Source organism: Cervus canadensis, chromosome 4 (assembly GCF_019320065.1).
Source record: "Cervus canadensis isolate Bull #8, Minnesota chromosome 4, ASM1932006v1, whole genome shotgun sequence".
NCBI lineage: Eukaryota > Metazoa > Chordata > Mammalia > Artiodactyla > Cervidae > Cervus > Cervus canadensis.
Window position 1 is genome coordinate 15,989,792 of NC_057389.1, and position 21,645 is coordinate 16,011,436.

The 21,645-nt window shown below is 38.2% G+C and overlaps 1 protein-coding gene across 11 annotated transcripts in view; it reads left to right on the forward strand.

Moving 5' to 3' along the window:
- MCTP1 (multiple C2 and transmembrane domain containing 1) overlaps window positions 1-21,645 on the forward strand; it is a 558,463-nt gene that overhangs the window by 257,249 nt on the left and 279,569 nt on the right. For all 11 annotated transcript variants that reach the window (XM_043464651.1, XM_043464644.1, XM_043464640.1 and 8 more), the window contains exon 2: window positions 2,281-2,395. In XM_043464651.1, the coding sequence (XP_043320586.1) occupies window positions 2,281-2,395 (115 nt within the window). The remainder of the gene's footprint in view (window positions 1-2,280; window positions 2,396-21,645) is intronic.

A 21,645-nucleotide genomic window follows, 5' to 3' on the forward strand; every position in this document is an offset into this window, starting at 1 on the left:
CAATATTGTAAAGTAATTAGCCTCTCCAACTAATAAAAATAAATGAAAAAAAAATTTTTTTAAGCAATAATTAGAGGATAAATATACTGCTGAACCTTGAGAAGGACTCCTATTGGGTATAAAAAATACTTTTGAATATTCTTCCATTATGGGACATTTGATTTCCTTAAGTGAGTTAATTTGTTCTCAGTGGCATTGGGAATTAATACTCTAAGACTTAAATTTCTATGCTGTTTTTAATTTCAGTTTATTAATATTTTATTTCATTTGTGTGAGCATATTATTTCCTCAGGTCAGATATCAACCCTCTCCTAATTTCTTGATAGTTAGAAACCAATAAAGATTTTATAAGAGCAGTCTGCAAGTGGGCACACAGGCATGGGGCAAAGTGTGCATTTGAATCAGGTGGTGGTATTTTAATATTTTAACAACTTTATCTATGTGACAATAAAATTCGGTTTCAAACGTTTTTTAAAAAGTATGTTTATTTTTGAATTGGAATAAAAATAAGAATTTTAAATCATCTCAAACATGTAAAGAAAAGTAAGTTTTCCTACTGGACTCAACATGTCAGAATATATAAAATATGATCTCTAAAGTTTTTACTATATGTTTCTCTTATGTTGTTTTAATATACAGTTATTCCTCTTCCAAGTGCATTTGTTACTCAATGCCTAGTATATTGTTGCTAAAGATATTCTATAGAGATAGCCTTGCAGAGATTTTTTTTTTTCTAAAAATAGCTTGTACACTTTTATTCCATGGAAAGCAGCATTAGGAATTTATTGAGAATTTATTTCTTGCAAGTACTGTCAAAATGCTGGGTGAATTTATTTCTGTATAATTATATCATATTTTATGTTGGGGCTAAAATAGACACGTGTAATCCATCAGTATGTGTTCCTTTGCGTGGATAAATGAATCAACAAAGTCACCTGAATAAATCATTTTCATTTTCAACTCAGTTTTGTGGAAGTCAACTGCTCTCACACACCTTTATTCTCCATTCATCACTGACTATATCTTTACTTCAGACACTATTTCTGTGTTAGTCTTCCTTGGTTGAATTATGTGGGGCTTTCCATGGGAAATGTTTTTCACATTATATTTGTTGTTCTAATCTGAGTCAAAACAAGAATTCCTATAACTACTATGTCTTTATTTTGAGTCTAAAGAATTTCATGAATTTTGAAACCTTCAGAGAACTAGGTGATGATGCTACTGTGTGAATTCACAAAATGATTTATTATATTGACTGTTTTTTATTTTTTTATTTTTATTTATTTTTTTTTTAATTTTTTTTATTAGTTGGAGGCTAATTACTTCACAACATTTCAGTGGGTTTTGTCATACATTGATATGAATCAGCCATAGATTTACACTTATTCCCCATCCCGATCCCCCCTCCCATCTCCCTCTCCACCCGATTCCTCTGGGTCTTCCCAGTGCACCAGGCCGGAGCACTTGTCTCATGCATCCCACCTGGGCTGGTGATCTGTTTCACCATAGATAGTATACATGCTGTTCTTTTGAAACATCCCACCCTCACCTTCTCCCACAGAGTTCAAAAGTCTGTTCTGTATTTCTGTGTCTCTTTTTCTGTTTTGCATATAGGGTTATCGTTACCATCTTTCTAAATTCCATATATATGTGGCACAAAGACAGAAATATAGATCAATGGAACAGAATAGAAAGCCCAGAGATAAATCCACGAACCTATGGACACCTTATCTTTGACAAAGGAGGCAAGGATATACAATGGAAAAAAGACAACCTCTTTAACAAGTGGTGCTGGGAAAACTGGTCAACCACTTGTAAAAGAATGAAACTAGAACACTTTCTAACACCATACACAAAAATAAACTCAAAATGGATTAAAGATCTAAATGTAAGACCAGAAACTATAAAACTCCTAGAGGAGAACATAGGCAAAACACTCTCCGACATAAATCACAGCAAGATCCTCTATGACCCACCTCCCAGAATATTGGAAATAAAAGCAAAACTAAACAAATGGGATCTAATGAAACTTAAAAGCTTTTGCACTACAAAAGAAACTATAAGTAAGGTGAAAAGACAGCCGTCAGATTGGGAGAAAATAATAGCAAATGAAGAAACAGACAAAGGATTAATCTCAAAAATATACAAGCAACTCCTGCAGCTCAATTCCAGAAAAATAAATGACTGTTTTTTAGAGTTTGCATTTAGCTATACATGGTCCCTCATGGGAGAAAATAGACATAATAAATTTAATTTTTATATATCTTTCTTGCTTTTCAGAAAATAAATACTGCTGGAACCAGTAATGCAGATATCCCTTTGGCTGAGCCCGGAATGTACCAATTGGACATCACATTAAGAAGGGGTCAAAGTTTAGCTGCCCGTGATCGAGGAGGTAAGAACAATGTCACCTGGAAGCTTATTCTCTGTATTTTTGACAAACTTTGTTTTCCTTGTGGTTTCTTAAGTTAAGAAAGATCAACCATAATATGAAATTTAGGAGTTCAATGATGTGGCTCAAAAAGTTGTCTGACGTCTGTGACCGTGGAGGAAGAGGTTATGATACAAGTTCAAGAACTCTGGACTCATCCCAACCCAGACAGTGAGGTCCCTGTCACACTGCTGACAAGTTAGACCCTGCATTATATATAATTAGTGACAGAATCAGTTGAGTAGATGAGGCACATATTTGAAGCCATATTGGAATTCACCTTTTCACAGACCAGAAATTCTTTTTGCTGCATAGATTTGCTCCTTTGAGTCTCATAAAACTACACAATCTAGGACTCACATCTCACCAAAACTTTGGAGATTCCCAACATGGGATTTTCTTAAATTTGACTGGACCTGGCAATGATCCCATGGTGGATTAACAGGATTTTGTAGGCCATGATGAAAAGGAAGACAAGGCAAATACTCTTCAGTTCCTGGATTGCATATCCCAAAGCCATCTCCTGATGAACTAGCTTGGGGTACATTAATTATTCCTTGAACCCTGGTTAGGGGCAGGACAAAAGGTAGACCCTAAACAGACTTTCTAGCATCTTTTGCATGTTTCAAGCTTCCAGACGTGGAGATCTGAAGGCCCTGAGGGCCCACATTCCTAAAGGAAACTGAGTTTGAATTTAACTCCTCCCATTGAGAAGGAGGAGAGTCCCTTAGCCTCTAACTCCTTGTCAGATAACCCTGAGTGCTCTTGGCATCACAGAATCTTGTTTTTTCTTCTCCTACCCTAGTTGACATCCGCACTTAGGAAGTGAAAGGAAGCAAACACGACCACAGCCGGTTAGTCACGTCTGACTCCCTGCGACCCCATGGACTGCAGCCCGCCAGGCTCCTCTGTCCATGGGGATTCTCCAGGCAAGAATACTGGAGTGGGTTGCCATGCCCTTCTCCAGGGGATCTTCCCAACCAAGGGATTGATCCCGGGTCTTCTGCATTTGCAGGCAGGCTCTTTACCATCTGAGTCACCAAGGAAGCCCCTCCTATCTCTACAAACATAAAATAGAGAAAATGATTAATGTAGCAGTGGGGTTTTTAAGATTAAAAATGATACAAATAATAGATTTAAGTAAAACCTAGTAAATGTCAGAATATTATTAATGAATGAAAGTATGTAGAAAAGTTAGAATTTAAACACAGGGGAATTTTCATAATTAACCATCTGGTTGGCGGGCTAATGGTCCATGGGGTTGCAAAGAGTTGGACACGACTTACCAATGAACACTTTTAGTTTTTTCTCTTTTAGTAGCTGAATACAAATATTTATGGAATAGAAATGGTGGTCTCCAAAGAAGTTACAGTTAGCTTGGAGGGAAAAACAGTGCTATTATATAATATTTCTCTATATAGATATAAAAATCATTTTTTAGTCTTCAGAGCAATCTTTAACATTACTTTATTTGATCTAAAATGGAATTGAACCAGACATCAGGTGATCAAAAAGTTTAGTCCTTGATATGTCCTCCCAATAACATTAAATACATAAGCACATAATTATTTATTGCAAATTTTTTTATAGTTACAAAATGCCCATAAATAGAAGAGATGGTTAAATAAGCCTTGGTACATTTGTAGGATGAAATAATATGCAATTGTAAAATAAATAAGAAAAATCTCTAGGAACTGATATGGAAAGAGTTACTGGATTTATTATTAAATGAAAAGTCAAAGTGCTAAGAATAACAACAGTATGAAACTTAGGTAAGAATGGAGTATAAGGGATTATGCATTATCTGTTCATTTCTTCAAAAAGAAATATCAGAAATTAAAATTCAGAAACAAATGAGACTGATAACATACACAATATCTGTAAGAATAGGTGTTTAGAATGTAGGATAGGAATGGGTTAAAAAGGGTAAGGAAGAAGTTTACTGACATTTTCTTCAATGAACTTTCTTATATGATTCTAACTCTTTAACCACAGCAGTATTACAGGAAGAAATGAATGAGTAGATGGATGGATAGATGGATAGATTGATAGATGCACACATCCTGGGTGATATCTAACCAGAACCACACCTCGGGGGGATGGGGAATAAAACAGCTAATCTAAGTGATTAAGTAAAGCCATATTTGGATTATACACTGTAAAACTCAAGACAAAAAGAGCTAGATATAACTGATGTACTTCAAAGCATGATTGTCAAGTCTGAAACTATGTCCTGAATATAGTAGGCATGAACAACTAAGTAAATATATTGTAGATGAGAAGACCCAGATTTCTTATTGTTGGAGAAAGAAGCTACATACATGGAGTGGGGGAAAGCTAGAATATAGCTTGTGGTGTTAGAAAAGCAGCAGTAGGAACTTATGGTTTCTTATTTATATGTATACAGATAGGAAGTAAGATGGATAGGGATGTGTGTAAGCTATCTGCTGAGAGGGCCTGGAAGCCATCACCAAGTTGTAACGACAAGGTGGAAATCTATACCCTTTTGGCCCAGATCTTGGTTTCTAAATACAGTTCCCCCAGTAGAAGTAAGCAGGGCTCCTGGTGAAATGGTTGATTGCGGATCTAGGGCAGGGAAAGTACAAGACGAGCCCAGGACATTTTGCAGTGCCAAAAGATAAAGTACTCAAAAATGGATGGCAGAATGTCAAAGCAAAATAGGAGCCAACTTAAAGGCATTCCTAATGATCAAAGCTGGTACAATTCAGCAACAAAATAAATAGTGGTAATGATAAATTATAACCCATAGAATAATACAGATGTCTATGAGCTCATAGATAATTGTGTATCATGATAAATACATAACTGAATAAATAAACAAGTGTGGGATAAGGTAAAGCTTTTCCTTATGGTGGAATTCTAATGAACAAATGTAGATGGGAAAATAGGAATAGGAGATCACCTTTTGAGAAGCGTCACTGTAATAATTATTATAGGCAATAATCATCCATTGATGCTAAAATTGTTATTTAGTCTCTTAGTCATGTCTGACTTTGTGACCCCATGGACTGTAGTCTGCCGGGTTCCTCTGTCCATGGGATTTCCCAGGCAAGAATACTGGAGTGGGTTGCCATATTTCCTTCTGCAGGGGTTTTTGCGACCCAGGGATTGAACCCATGCCTCCTACATGGCAGGTGGATTCTTTACAGCTGAGCTACCAACTATATATGCAATATTATGATGGGAGACTGGCCATTTGCATCATTTCAGAGTATTTCTCCCACAAGATATGTATGAATTACAAAGGGGAAAAGGTTATTTTACAGTAGAAAAACTTGGAAGACATCCTTTTAACCAAGTGCAAAGTTAACATCAGCAGTAATGAGACCAACAGACATAATGGATCTCCTGATATGATGCATTGAGAAAGGTACATCCTGTCTGGGACATTCTTGTCAGCGATGCATAAGGTCAATGTCATCATGAAAAAACATCAGGCAAACTCTTGCAACATATGATGCCAGTAATCTAAGCTACTTAGCAGCCATCCTTTGGGCAAGGCATGCACCATCTTGTTCCACCATTCATGTCTTCACAGTTGTGAGTCTAGATGGCATCGTGTGTGTACCACCGTCTTTCATGTGGTAGCAAATTATTCTCTATAGACATCTCTGCCCCAAATAAGAACTTTTTAAGGATAAAATGAGATGACCATGTTCCCAAGAAATAAGGGAGAGAAAATACTACTTTACAGAAGTGAAGACTATCCCCAAGGGTTTAAAATGCAAACTCTATCCCAGCTTCACTGTCTTACTCACTTGCCTGACATTTATGAAGTTTTTATTTGGTATATATGAGAGGAGATATACAAACAGAGGAAACAACCTGAGTTAAGTTTGGGATTGATTAAAACATCATAGATTCACCTGTAAATAACAGATGATGTTAAACATATGATTGGATAGATAGCATTGGGACATGTATAAATGATAATTAGATGGAGATGGGTAGTTCGCAGTGAGCAAACAAGCGGGGAAACATTATGGCCTTGTGGGAGTATAGTTTGGGGATTATGGATGTGGAACTGGAGAAGGAAAAGAAAATGGGAGAGCTGGTTCAGGGAATGTCAAATAGCATCTGAGATAAACTGGGTAAGGGAGTTCAAAAAATTATTGCAATTTTAAGACTAATGATGGCACCTTGTGGATTTTGGGGAAATGTGACTATAGGCAAACATATTTGTGTAACTGTTAGAATTAGCAGAAATTATACTCTCTTGTTATTTATTACATTGATGCCCTCACCTACTGCCCAGCAAAACCCAAATGCCTGTGTCTTCCATGTCCCCTGTCACCCTTGCACTAAATAATGGAAGGGAAGACTCATTTCAACCTTTCCCATGGTCGCTAGAAGGTTGTTTGAACTTTATATCAGAATTTTTATACATAGCAGGCACTGAGCAGTCGTAACTGGCTGTCCTTCTTCCACTTTTATAACCTGTTTTACAGAACAGCCAGCTAGCTTTGGGGAGTGCTGCTACTTTTTCCTAAGTTTTATTATACCTGCTTTAAAAGCCTCATGCACCAGAAAGCACATGACCTTGGAGAGTCTGTCATACATACTTTCAAAGCCAACCTCCACATTTTATTAGCTTTGTGACTTTGAGTGAAATGTGCAGTCTCTCTTTGCAACTGCAGGGTTCCAGGTTTAGCAAACAAAAACACACGATGCCTTGGTTTTTTTTTTTTTTTTTTTGGTTTTGGTTGGCTGCACAGCGCAGCATATGAGACCTTAGTTCCCAGAACGTGAGCGTGAAAGTCACTCGGTCATGTCCAACTCTTTGCAACCCCCTTGGAATTCTCCAGGCCAGAATACTGGAGTGGGTAGCCGTTCCCTTCTCCAGGGGATCTTCCCAACCCAGGAGTCGAACCCAGGTCTCCTGTATTGCAGGTGGATTCTTTACCAGCTGAGCCACAAGGATAATTCCCAGACCAGGGATCAAACCTGTTGCCCCTGCATTGAAAGCATGGAGTCTTAGCCACTGGACCACAGGGAAGTCCCAACACGATGCCTGAATTCGAATTTCAGATAATCCATTATCTGTTCATGTAAATATATCTCATGAATCTAATCCACAGTATGATGAATATAGACAATAACATTGTAATATAATTAGGTAATATGATATGACATGATAATATGATGATAAATATCATCATAATGATAAACATATTATTATACAATATGTAAATATTTGCTGTACAGCTTAAGCTTATATAATTTTGCATGTCAAATTTATTCAATGAAAAAGAAATAATACATGACTTGGAGTATTCTTATACTAAAAAATTATTTATTCTTTATTTGAAGTTCCAGTTTGACAGAGTTCCTTGTTTTCTGTAGCAGCCCTTTGGCAATTGTCATGCCTAGTTATTTTTCAAAATGCCATTTATATTTTAATTAGGTTTGGCTTTTCAGGACTGTATTATCATCTATCACATTTTGAAAGTCATATCTTGACAAGATTATTAACGTTGTTAGAAAAGTAAGAGCAATCTGTGTAGACATGCCTGGTGAGAGCAAATTCTCTACAATTTAAGTCCTTGAAATTTGTATTGTGGAGGATGCATTCATTTCCTAGGGCTGCCTTAACATATTACCAAAAACTTGGTGGCTTACAACAACAGAAGTTTCTTCTCTCAGTTTTGGAAGCTGAGAATCAAAGAAATCAAAGTTGTGGTAGGAAATAATCCTTCCAAAGGCTCGTGCAAAGAATTCTTCCTTGCCTCTTCCAGCTTCCAGTGGCTCGAGGCATTCCTTGACTTGTGGCAGCAATCTTTGCTTCCATCTCTACATGGCATCCGCCTCTGTTTTCCTGCCTCAAACTTCCCTCTTCTTTCTCTCATAAGAATAGAAGTCCTTGGGTTTTAGGGTGCGCCCTAAATCCAGGATGATCTCATCTCATGTTCCTTAAGTTAATTTTATCTGCAGAAAGCTCATTTCTTTTTTTGGAAATAAATTATTTGGGGGTCAAAACCAGTATGTTAATACAACATAATGTAGACAGTTTTTGCAGGAACAACTGTGAAAAGTTTAGCAACTTTGAATGTTCATAAATCATTTCAGTTCCCTGAGGCTTTTAAAAGTTTTGATTGTTCAATGATTAGAAAGATCTGGCTGAACTCTAGAGACATTTGTGAAAAAGCCCATTTCTGAATAAGGTTCATAGGTACTGGTAGTTTAGACATGAACACATTCTTTGGGAGGACCCAGGCCAATTCCCTGGAGGAGGGCATGGCTACCCACTCCAGTATTCTTGCCTGGAGAATCGCACAGACAGAGGAGCCTGGTGGGCTGCAGTCCGTGGGGTCACAAAGCGTCAGACACAACCGAAGTGATTGAGTGTGCACACACACAGGTCAGCTCACTACAGAGGACGATTCTCTTCAAATACCAGGAACAAATTTAGATAATAAAAAAGTGATCCACATGAACTTGTTCACTGTAATTCTATTTATAACAGTGTCCCAAGTCCCTGTGTTGAGTTGGAGAATTTCACTCACTCCAATGTGAAACCCCTGCAGTCTGCACTGTGTGTGACTCTGATATCTCAGTGTCAAAGGAAAAGTTTCCTTGTGTTCTGAGAACAGAGTTTTCAAATTGGAGTCAGAACTTTAGAAACCTGATACATGGGAAAAGGATTGAGAAGGTTATCCCCTGACAAGCCTCTTTTCTCACTGTTTGGTAAAGCCTCACTACTTGAGAACTTCATACCAGTTTTAAGAAAGCAAGATCTGAGACAGTGAATCAGAAAGCTTTTTTTTTTTTTTCTGTTTCAAAAATTATCTTGATAAAAGTGAAACATAATCTAAGTATAAAAACAGCCCTTTTCAGGTTAGAGAGTCTGCCAGCTATTTTATTATTAGAATGTGATTTATGAAAACTTTGAGAGATTTATTCACTGAATGGATAGGCATAGTAATGTTTCTAGTATGTATTGTGTATCAGGAGTAATGTTTAATGTGTACATACATTTATAATCTGGATAGGACTGGCCATGAGAGTGGCTGCCACCCCACACATTCATTCACCACTTGGTATTTAGGGTCCTCTTTGGTTTTGACCCTTGGGAGTTTCTTTTATGGAAAGATTGCCATATATCCAGGCTTGCCTGGGGGCAGTTTTGGTTTTTTTTTCCTTTTTATTTGCATAATTGCTAATATTCTCTCATTTCACTGTCACAAGAGTCCTGATTTTAGAGACATAGTGTGTATTCATGTGTCTTAGAAAAAAATTCTTAATCCCATTAAAATTGATCGTAAATTTAAGCATCATGAGTGTTCCTTTTTTCCCCCGGAAGGAAATTGCAATTTATATCACCAGCAAAAGATGTGTAACTGAGCGACTCTGAGATACTTTTCTTGGCAGCCCCTTGTTTAGGTTTACACAGTCTTTAAACAAGCTATTTTGATCAAGAAAAGGTCTGTCATGTTGCATTTCTCTGATGAGGCTGTGAATTGTATGTGTTGCTAGTCAATTGATTTTTGCATGTCTTACAAATGGTGGAATCAACTATAGGCTTGTTTTACTCAATATAGGCACAAGCATAAGCAAAGATGTTAATGTTATATCTTCCACCACTTTCCTACCGTTGGGAATTTTTTTAATGATAGTGACTCAGTTTTAATGATAGCTTTTTCACTATGATCTTAAGCCTCTAATATATGTGTATGCACACACACACATATTATAATATATATCCACTATGTGCATATATACATTTATAGCATATGCTTCTGCAGAACACATATGTTGTATTGTGTTTGCCTTATTTCTGTAGGTGCAAAAGGGTCACTCATTGACACATAAAGATTCCCTTGTTTCATGTTAATATAACTAGAGCTGTATCATTACTAAAACCTCAGAATGAACTTCTACCTTGAGATTTTGTAAATGACTCCTAGACTATATCTTTTTGTTAGAAAGCTCTTTATACTGGTCTTTTTTGAAATAAAAATCTTATTTCTGGCTCTTCTGGGTCTTCATTGCTGCTCAGGGGCTTTCTCTGATTGCGCAGGCTTCTCATGTGACGGCTCCTCTTGTTGCAGAACACGGGCTCTAGGCTCTGTGCTCAGCAGTTATGGCGCATAAGCTTAGTTGCCCTGAGGCATGTGGAACCTTCCCGTACTAGGGATCGAACCCATGTCCCCTGCCTTGGCAGGTGGATTCATAACTACTGGATCACCAGGGCAGTCCTCTATTAGTCTTAGCACTTCCTTTATCCTGAGCCAGAGGCAAGGAACCTAGTGGCTGTTCTCTAGGCCGTCTGCGGCACTGCTTACGTGGAGGTATTCCTTACTTCAAAATTCGGTTGGCCAAAAGATGCCATCTTTTAGTGAATGTAAATCCAGAACTCCTTAAGCCATAGAGCAAACCCTATACCAATTTTCTGAAGAAACTCCAAAGATGTTTCCACATATGGAATGCTGTTGTATCACACCTAACAACGTTAGGTCCACTCTTAAAGGTGCTATCTCTCCTGCTATTATGATTACAAATTTGCTTTGCTTAATTATTTTTAGATTGGAAGAAGAACACATTTTTATTTAACCTGTACAAAAAACTACATTGCCATGAAAAGTAAAAAGGCCCACCAAAGGAACTGTGTTCAGTGCCTGATAGTGTTCTCAGGAGTTGATAGACAAGGCCAATCGATACATATCATATTTTCTTCAGAATCTGCATAGACTTTGCCATTGGTGGGTTTTTATTTGAAATGTGATTTTATTATTTAGAGATGAATTCAATTTATAATAAGTATAATTTAATTCAGCATCTGTTAACAAAGGATGATTTTAAGCTTAACTCATTTTAAAAGTGCATCTCTGAGTTCCAATATTAGAAATAGTGTCCTTAAATTCACTTGAGGTTAATTAACTTGTGTTTGCTTTCCATATTTAGATTTCTTAAAGGATATTCTCGATGTAGGATAAAGGAGATTTTATGTGTTCATGGGTTTCAGTGTATTGTGCCTATAGAGAAAAATAGTCTCAGGAATTTAGTTATGTGTTCTCTGAAATTAGATCATATGAAGTATACAAAATTACCTTTTTCATAAATTTTGAAAGGTCGTTGGCACCATTTACTGAATAAGAATGGGTATACATTTTTGGACAACTATTTGATATAGTCAAACCAATATAAGGTTATAAGCTCATTAATTAAAGATTATTTTAAGAGCCAGCTTTCATTCTAGTTAGCACTAAATTAGTCTTCTAAATTTGGAATTAGTAGACAGTGAAAGGTTCTACTGGGCTTTATTAGTGCTTATCATAAAATAAATCAATAAAAATAATGCAACAATATTCTGAAGCAAATAACTACAGTTAGATGTTTCTTTTTGCTTTTACAAGGTACTATTTCTTTTTCTGTTGATCTTGGATTAGCAGTCTACTTTCACAAAGTCATCTGGTTTTGGAACAAAATAGTCTTGGAAATCTTAACTTTCAAAGTGCCCTAGATCAGTTGGTCAAGTATTTCTTTTGGTGGCAGTCTCAGCTTACATTTGTAAACCTCAGCTATGGGTTTATTCTTGGCTGCCTCAACAGTCTTCACCAACTTCTGAGATTTACTTTCTCAGTTCAGTTCAGTCGCTCAGTCGTGTCTGACTCTTTGCATCTCCATGGACTGCAGTATGCCAGGCTTCCCTGTCCATCACCATCTCCCGGAGCTTGCTCAAACTCATGTCCATCGAGTTGGTGATGCCATTCAACCATCTTGTCCTCTGTTGTCCCCTTATTCTCCTGCCTTCAATCTTTCCCAGCATCAGGGGCTTTTCCAAGGAGTGAGTTCTTCATATCAGTTGACCAAAGTGTTGGAGTTTCAGCTTCAACATCAGTCCTGCCAATGAAGATTCAGGACTGAATTCCTTTAGGATTGACTGGTTGGATCTCCTTGCAGTCCAAGGGACTCTCAAGAGTCTTCTCCAATACCACAGTTCAAAAGCATCAATTCTTCGGCGCTCAGCTTTCTTTATACTCCAACTCTCACATCCATACATGACTACTGGAAAAACCATAGCCTTGACTAGACGGACCTTTGTTGACAAAGTAATGTCTCTGCTTTAATATACTGTCTAGGTTTGTCATAGCTTTTCTTCCAAGGAGCAAGAGTCTTTTAATTTCATGGCTGCAGTCACCATCTGCAGTGATTTGGGAGCCCAAAAAAATAAAGTCTCTGTTTCCATTGTTTCCCCATCTGTTTGCCATGAAGTGATGGGACCTGATGCCATGATCTTCGTTTTTTGAATGTTAAGTTTTTTTGTTTTTTTTGGTTTTTTTTTTACTATTTTTTTTTTAATTTTTTTATTAGTTGGAGGCTAATTACTTCACAACATTTCAGTGGGTTTTGTCATACATTGATATGAATCAGCCATAGATTTACACTTATTCCCCATTCCGATCCCCCCTCCCACCTCCCTCTCCACCCGATTCCTCTGGGTCTTCCCATTGCACCAGGCCCGAGCACTTGTCTCATGCATCCCACCTGGGCTGGTGATCTGTTTCACCATAGATAGTATACATGCTGTTCTTTTGAAACATCCCACCCTCACCTTCTCCCACAGAGTTCAAAAGTCTGTTCTGTATTTCTGTGTCTCTTTTTCTGTTTTGCATATAGGGTTATCGTTACCATCTTTCTAAATTCCATATATATGTGTTAGTATGCTGTAATGTTCTTTATCTTTCTGGCTTACTTCACTCTGTATAAGGGGCTCCAGTTTCATCCATCTCATTAGGACTGGTTCAAATGAATTCTTTTTAACGGCTGAGTAATATTCCATGGTGTATATGTACCACAGCTTCCTTATCCATTCATCTGCTGATGGGCATCTAGGTTGCTTCCATGTCCTGGCTATTATAAACAGTGCTGCGATGAACATTGGGGTGCACGTGTCTCTTTCAGATCTGGTTTCCTCAGTGTGTATGCCCAGAAGTGGGATTGCTGGGTCATATGGCAGTTCTATTTCCAGTTTTTTAAGGAATCTCCACACTGTTTTCCATAGTGGCTGTACTAGTTTGCATTCCCACCAACAGTGTAAGAGGGTTCCCTTTTCTCCACACCCTCTCCAGCATTTATTGCTTGTAGACTTTTGGATAGCAGCCATCCTGACTGGCGTGTAATGGTACCTCATTGTGGTTTTGATTTGCATTTCTCTGATAATGAGTGATGTTGAGCATCTTTTCATGTGTTTGTTAGCCATCTGTATGTCTTCTTTGGAGAAATGTCTGTTTAGTTCTTTGGCCCATTTTTTGATTGGATCATTTATTTTTCTGGAATTGAGCTGCAGGAGTTGCTTGTATATTTTTGAGATTAATCCTTTGTCTGTTTCTTCATTTGCTATTATTTTCTCCCAATCTGACAGCTGTCTTTTCACCTTACTTATAGTTTCTTTTGTAGTGCAAAAGCTTTTAAGTTTCATTAGGTCCCATTTGTTTAGTTTTGCTTTTATTTCCAATATTCTGGGAGGTGGGTCATAGAGGATCTTGCTGTGATTTATGTCGGAGAGTGTTTTGCCTATGTTCTCCTCTAGGAGTTTTATAGTTTCTGGTCTTACATTTAGATCTTTAATCCATTTTGAGTTTATTTTTGTGTATGGTGTTAGAAAGTGTTCTAGTTTCATTCTTTTGCAAGTGGTTGACCAGTTTTCCCAGCACCACTTGTTAAAGAGGTTGTCTTTTTTCCATTGTATATCCTTGCCTCCTTTGTCAAAGATAAGGTGTCCATAGGTTCGTGGATTTATCTCTGGGCTTTCTATTCTGTTCCATTGGTCTATATTTCTGTCTTTGTGCCAGTACCACACTGTCTTGATGACTGTGGCTTTGTAGTAGAGTCTGAAGTCAGGCAGGTTGATTCCTCCAGTTCCATTCTTCTTTTTCAAGATTACTTTGGCTATTCGAGGTTTTTTGTATTTCCATACAAATTGTGAAATTCTTTGGTCTAGTTCTGTGAAAAATACCGTTGGTAGCTTGATAGGGATTGCATTGAATCTATAGATTGCTTTGGGTAGAATAGCCATTTTGACAATATTGATTCTTCCAATCCATGAACACGGTATGTTTCTCCATCTGTTTGTGTCCTCTTTGATTTCTTTCATCAGTGTTTTATAGTTTTCTATGTATAGGTCTTTTGTTTCTTTAAGCCAGCTTTTCACTTTCCTCTTTCACCTTCATCAAGAGGCTCTTTAGTTCCTCTTTGCTTTCTGTCATAAGGGTGGTATCATCTGCATATCTGAGGTTATTGATATTTCTCCCAACAATCTTGATTCCAGCTTGTGTTTCATCCAGCCCAGCATTTTGCATAATGTACTCTGCATATAAATTAAATAAGCAGGGTGACAATATACAGCCTTGACATACTCCGTTCCCGATTTGGAACTAGTCTGTTGTTCCTTGTCCGGTTCTAACTGTTGCTTCTTGACCTGCATACAGATTTTTCAGGAGGCAGTTAAGGCGGTCTGGTATGCCCATGTCTTGAAGAATTTTCCACAGCTTGTTGTGATCTGCATAGTCAAAGGCTTTGGCATAATCAATAAATCAGAAGTAGATGTTTTTCTGGTATTCTCTTGCTTTTCAATGATCCAACAGTTGTTGGCAATTTGATCTCTGTTTCTCCCACCTTTTCCTTTTCCTTTTTTTCTAATTTTTCCAAAAGACATGTCTAATCTTTAGCTTAAGCAGGAACTTGTAGGCAAGCAAGAGGGGAAAGCAGAGGCCATGTGTTGATGGTAGATAGAATGCTTCTAGTTAATTTATTATACAAACCATTCATACCAAAATGAAAGAGAGTAAAGTCTCCTATTGGAAATGATCACATAAGCTTTGGGCAACAGGTAATCAGGTGATGGTTACCCAAAGGGAAAATATATTATGGACAGTGAAGGCATTGGCAAATATCCAGTGCCATGCAGTCAATACTATAGAGTGTGCACCAAAATCGTGTCCAATTCATAAAAGCATTCTAAAACTGCAAATGAAATTCTTCCTCAAAGTCAATTTTTTGCAGCCATTGTATCATCCCGAGTGTATGAGTATTAACTTGCTTCCCCTCACCCCAATGGGGTCTATAATATCATGTCAAAACTAATACGTTATTGGTGTAAAATTGACCTTGGGTAGGCCAAGCTTTTCTTTTTTGTTTTGAAGAATTTTCCCTATCCCCCAAAAGAATTATGTTGTGTATAGTCACTAAGTTGTGTACAACTCTTTGCAACCCAATGAACTGTATCCCACCAGGCCCCTCTGTCCAAAAAGAATATTCTGTACCCATTTTGACCCCCTGCATTCAGCTGAACATCAGACCCAGAAGTTCATCCAGGCCACACTTGGCAGCGCTTCAGGAATATGCCGGGCAGGAACCATGGTCAGCAGCAGGACAGTCTCAGCTATCCCTTCTGGCTGTACCTGCAGCAGCCCCTGCGGTCACCCAGGAGTTCTTTTCCTTAGCTACTAGGCAACACTGTGCAGATGGAAGAAGATAAGATGACACTGAACAAGTGTGGGAGCCTCTATGATATGAAAGCCTCTTTCTCACAGGAGCTAGAATCTCTTATAACTGCTTCATAAGCAGAGTTTCCAGGGACCTGCCCAGTTACAAGAATTATTACATTTGGAAATCCCAAAGATATGGCTTCCTAACAGATGCTTCTACTTCTCCCAGTCCAGACGAAATTTACCAACCAGGGCATCCTTTTTACCTTGTGTTGATACACTAGCATAGTTGATATACTGTCTGCTGAGGGTTATAGAGAGATAGAGAGTTAATCAAAGCTCATATTCTCACGAAGAAGGGGAAAAAGCCTTCCCCACCTTGGGGCCAGCATTGAGAACATTAATAAAATACAGGGCATTCATGTTGTATCTAACTGTATCAGTTGGCCCCTCCTTGCTCTAGTGCCACAAGAAGGGTTTCAAGGTGAGATGACTTGGAGCCTTTGGTGTTACTTAGCAGCTGGTAAAGCAGCATAAAAGTTGCTTTGGATATAAAAATACCCTGTCAGCTTTGTTAGTCCAAATTCAGGGGCCTGACCTTGGAAGAAAAGCAAAACCAGGGCACACACGTGCTCATGGATGAGAAGTAGCTACAACCTTGTCTGTTTCCAGTCAAAGTAACAACACTTTATAGCAGCCATAACAGGGGAAAAACAATAAATAATTTAGTGATTTTAGATTGTCTAGACATGACAGTATTCTTGCCTTGGAAATCCCATAGACAGAGGAGCCTGGCAGGAATCCGTGGGGTCAAAAAGAATTGGACACGACTGAGCAACTAAACAACAGCCACAATGACAGACATGCCAGACCCTTATTATTCTCTCTGTTTGCTTATTTTTAAAAAATAAATGACCATGGTCATAAAATACACAACATCACAGTAAAAGCAGACTCTTTTGAAAGTATGCATTCAATTTGGTTGAGGCAAACCTTCCTTCTATGCACAAAGCAATACATTTTTACCTCCTTGTATTGAGAACAGTCCTAGTACCTAATGACAGTTTTTCTTTCTAAGCTACTAGTTCTCTATTATACATAAACTTCTTTTTAAAATGATTTCACGTAATTTTTTCCATTCTGATTTTATTGAGGTATGATTAGAGTAAATTTATTGATATGTAATTAGAGTGATTACATAGAGTAAAACTTACAATTTGACAGAAAAATACAGTCCTAGCAACCATCAAAATCAAAATATAGGCCATTTCCACTGCCTTAAAAAGTTCCCTCGTGATCCTTTATGGCTAATTATTTCCCTACAATCCTAGCCCCTGGCAACAACTAATCTGATATCTGTGAAAAATAATTTTCAGTTACCTCAATAAGATAATAAATTTTAGAGGTTGAATATACTTTTATAAAGCATAACACTTTTTACAGCAATAATTTTATCCTTATAACTTGATGCTGTTTATATTGCAAATATGTTTACATACTGAAAGAATACAGACATAAAATCTACTTAGCCCAATGTATCTATGGATTTTGGGTGATAACGATGTGCCAGGGTAGGTTCATTGGTACGAAGTTCCACTCTGGTTGGGGATGTTGATAGTCGGGGAGGCTATACCTGTGTAGGAGGAAGGGGCATGTGAAACTCTCTACTTTCCATTCAGTTTTGCTGTAAACCTAATACCCCTAAAATATAAAGCCTATTAAAAAAAAAAAAAATTCAGTGGTGATCAGATACCTTTACTCTTGTCTCTATTTTAGTTTAAGTACACAAAACAGTACAACTACAGTCGATATTAGAAACTTATCAGAATCCTAAAATTTTAGTCAAAGAATCCAAATGAAATAGCATGCAGCACTGCCTAAAGTTTAAAACATTCATGTTTTAAAAAAACAAAGGTGCTACTTATTGTAATTCAATTTAGTTACATGCATGCTTATACCCATGCACTCTTAAATTTAGTATAATAAATGACCACTTGCCTGTTCTATAAGACAAGCATGCAAAATTTCCAGTTTCCTATTGTAAAATAAACATGATTTACATGAACTAAAGGTTATATTATATATGGCTCTCATACAGGCAAAGAAAACACATTTAGCTGTCTTTTTAGCTAAGTTTAACAAAACAATTTAAGTTATTCAAGTATTTTCTGTGGTCAGGAATATTGAGTACTTAAGTCAGCTTGAAGAATTTTTTTATAATTAATACTTATTTACCAAGGAATACTGTCTTTAACTCTAGCCGTAAAGTCTGAAGATAAAAAGGTTTTTTAAGGGTGGGCTGTCAACATGTGTCTTGTTCTTCACTTTATTTCAGCAAAGACACCCAATAACTAAAACCACCATTCTCTTTGAGCACTTTTTTCTTCCATTTATGTGGGAACAGGATGTTTGAGACTCCTGGTTCCAAATTTATGTGCACTGGGAGTGGCAGGGGAAGAGGTGGATAGATAGCATCATGAAGCCAATGGACGTGAAACTGAGCAAACTTAGGCAGCTAGTGGAGGATAGAGGAGCCTGGTGTGCGGCATTCCGTGGGTTCGCGAAGAGTCGAACGTGACTTAGGGACTGAACAACAGCAAAATTAATCTCTAGACCAATCAAAATGTGTGCTCTATTAAATTAAACTGTATGGTCTTGATTTCCCTCTGGAAACAGTAAAGGCACATTGTCAAAAAGAAAAATTGTTCATTAACATTGTTTAGAGTATAGCTCTTTTACCCCCAGGGAAGAAAGTTATACTGCTCAATTGTTTGTTTTAAAATTAGAGCTATTTATTTAGTTTATATACTGTAACAAAGTATCCCTTTCTTTCTCAAGTTCTTATGAAATTAGCAATCAGATTCTTTTGTCACCTTTCATTTTTAAAGTAGACTTACTCATTTAGCGAGTGTCTTACAATACGTACAGTCATTCTTAATTTTTAGAAATACTCTTAATCAAATGGGCAGATGTAGATACAAAACAGTGATTCTCAAAGTTGAGTCTCCAGGCCAGCAGCATCAGAATCACTTTGGGATCATTGGGCCCCACCCTATGTCTACTGAATCCTAAACTCCGGAGGTGGGGTCCATCAATCTGGGTTTTAAGGAAACTTCTTGTTAATACTGATGCATGCTGAAGTTTGAAAATCAAAGATGTAAATGTCCTAAGAGTTTCACCAGTTATACATATACACACACCCACACACAAATAGTCACCTACAATCACAATCAGAAAATCATCCAACCAATGTCTTTGTATGATTTGAACTAACAGTTTGTCAACAAAAATAATGTTCCCCGCCTGTTTACTAATAAATAATATTAGTAGACAAAGGATGTGTAGTCATCAAGCCATCACACTGCAGCCACCCCCAAGGATGGACCATGAAGACTCAGGAGGGGAAAGGACAGGACACTGGCCCCAGATTGCTGAGATGTATATCAAAGGAGTGATTTCATTGAGCACAGACTCTTGTATCGTCCCTTACTTAGCGAAGTGCTAAATCCCTTAACTTGAGATATCTGGTTTTCTTTAATTAAAAATAATCTTTTGATGTTCCTACTTGGTCTTTGTTGCAAAAACTCCTATATATCCTGGCTCCTCCCTTACCTCCTTGGAGGAGCAGTTCCCCTGACTCAGAGCTATCTGAGAGGCCGCCTCCCAAGGCTAAGTCCTCAGTTTGGTTCCTCGAATAAAACGTAACTCTCAACTTTTTGATTGTGCATTTTTTCAGTTGACAAGTTAAATGAAACTATGGTCCCAAACCATATATGAAAAAAGCTCCTAGAGGTGGTACAGCCCAAAGACTTCAGTGATGGGGTCTGCTCACCCTAGACTTCCTTTCTAGGGATACAGCAGATAGGCACATGGAACTCCTCAAATGCAAGTCAAGGACCGCAGATTTTCTCCTGTGACAGACTTTATTTTCTGGGCTCCAAATCACTGCAGATGATGATTGCAGCCATGAAATTAAAAGATGCTTGCTCCTTGAAAGAAAAGCTATGACAAACCTAGACAGTACATTAAAAAGCAGAGACATTACTTTGCTGACAAAGGTCCATCTAGTCAAAGCTATGGTTTTTCCAGTAGTCATGTTTGGTTGTAAGTTGGACCATAAGGAAGGCTGAGCACTGAAGAATCAGTGCTTTTGAACTGTGGTGTTGAAAAAGACTCTTGAGAGTCCCTTGGACTGAAAGGAGATCCAACCAGTCCATCCTAAAGGAGATCAGTCCTCAATGTTCATTAGAAGGACTGATGCTGAAGCTGAAGCGCCAATGCTTTGGCCACCTGATGTGAAGAGCTGACTCACTAGAAAAGACCCTGACGCGGGGAAAGATTGAAGGCGGGAGAAGGGGATGACAGAGGATGAGATGGTTGGATGGCATCACCGACTTAATGGACATGTTTGAGCAGGCTCCGGGAGTTGGTGATGGACAGGGAAACCCGGCATGCTGCAGTCCATGGGGTCACAAAGAGTCAGACACGATTGAGTGACTGAACAACAACAAAACCATTCTCTAGAAACCAGTGAAGTCATTCTGGGCTCTCCTTCTCGGAGACTCTGATGTCCTCTAGATACCAAACTCGCCCTCCAGTCACATTCAGGCCTTTAGGTTCATCTCACTTCTCCCACGTCTAAAATTGGATGGCAGGATGCCATACAACCACAGCACAAGAGCCCTTTCAAATTGCCCCTAGACTATGACATCAGGGGATTTGGAACATGAGCTGAAATTGCCATGTTTTTGAAAAGTCTAGTTGTTTGTTGGTCATCAGTTCAGTTCAGTTGCTCAGTCATGTCTGACTCTTTGCGACCCCATGAATCGCAGCACGCCAGGCCTCCCTGTTCATCACCAAGTCCCGGAGTTTACTCAAACTCCTGCCCCCAATCCCTCCCAGCATCAGGGTCTTTTCCAATGAGTCAACTCTTCACGCCAGGTGGCCAAAGTATTGGAGTTTCAGCTTCAGCATCAGTCCTTCCAATGAACACCCAGGACTGATCTCCTTTAGGATGGACTGGTTGGATCTCCTCAAAGTCCAAGGGACTCTCAAGAGTCTTCTCCAACACCACAGTTCGAAAGCATCAATTTTTCTGTGCTCAGCTTTCTTCACAGTCCAACTCTCACATCCCTACATGACCCCTAACTGCTCTTAAAGAGGAAGGTCAGGGAAACTGAAGGAATTTTGAGGGTTCTTGCGTTGTTCCTTGATTTAGAGGTTGATGTCTGCTTGACTTCGACGTTCTTCTGAAGCAGGCCTGTCTGTGTGTCCTATAAGATTTGTGGCTAGTTCCAGTCAATTTAGTTATGAGGTGATATCAGAAATTTATTAACTTTTTTGCAAGTAGAAAGGCTCTGGTAAGCCAATTTAAAGAGCCACTCCTAAGAACGATTTATTGATAAGTTTTTAATATTTATATTTATTTTATTGACCTAAGATTAGGTGATCTAAGAAAGAAATAGAGACTTTTGTTTGAGCTAAATTGAGGGTTATCACCTGGGAACAGCCTTTCAAAAAGTTCTGAGAGCTGTTCTGCCAGTTCTACATTAAGTGGCATATTACTGACAGTCTATATGGTTTGGTGGATAGTGGGTCATGGGTCATCCTGGGCCCTCACAAGATCCAGTCCAGTGGCTAAGGCTTGGCAGTTTCAATGCTGGGGCACAGGTTCAATCACTGGTCAGGGAAGTAAGATCCCACAGGCCATGTGGCACAACCAGAAAAGAAAAGAAAGACAATGGTTCTGGGGAAAAGGAGGCACTC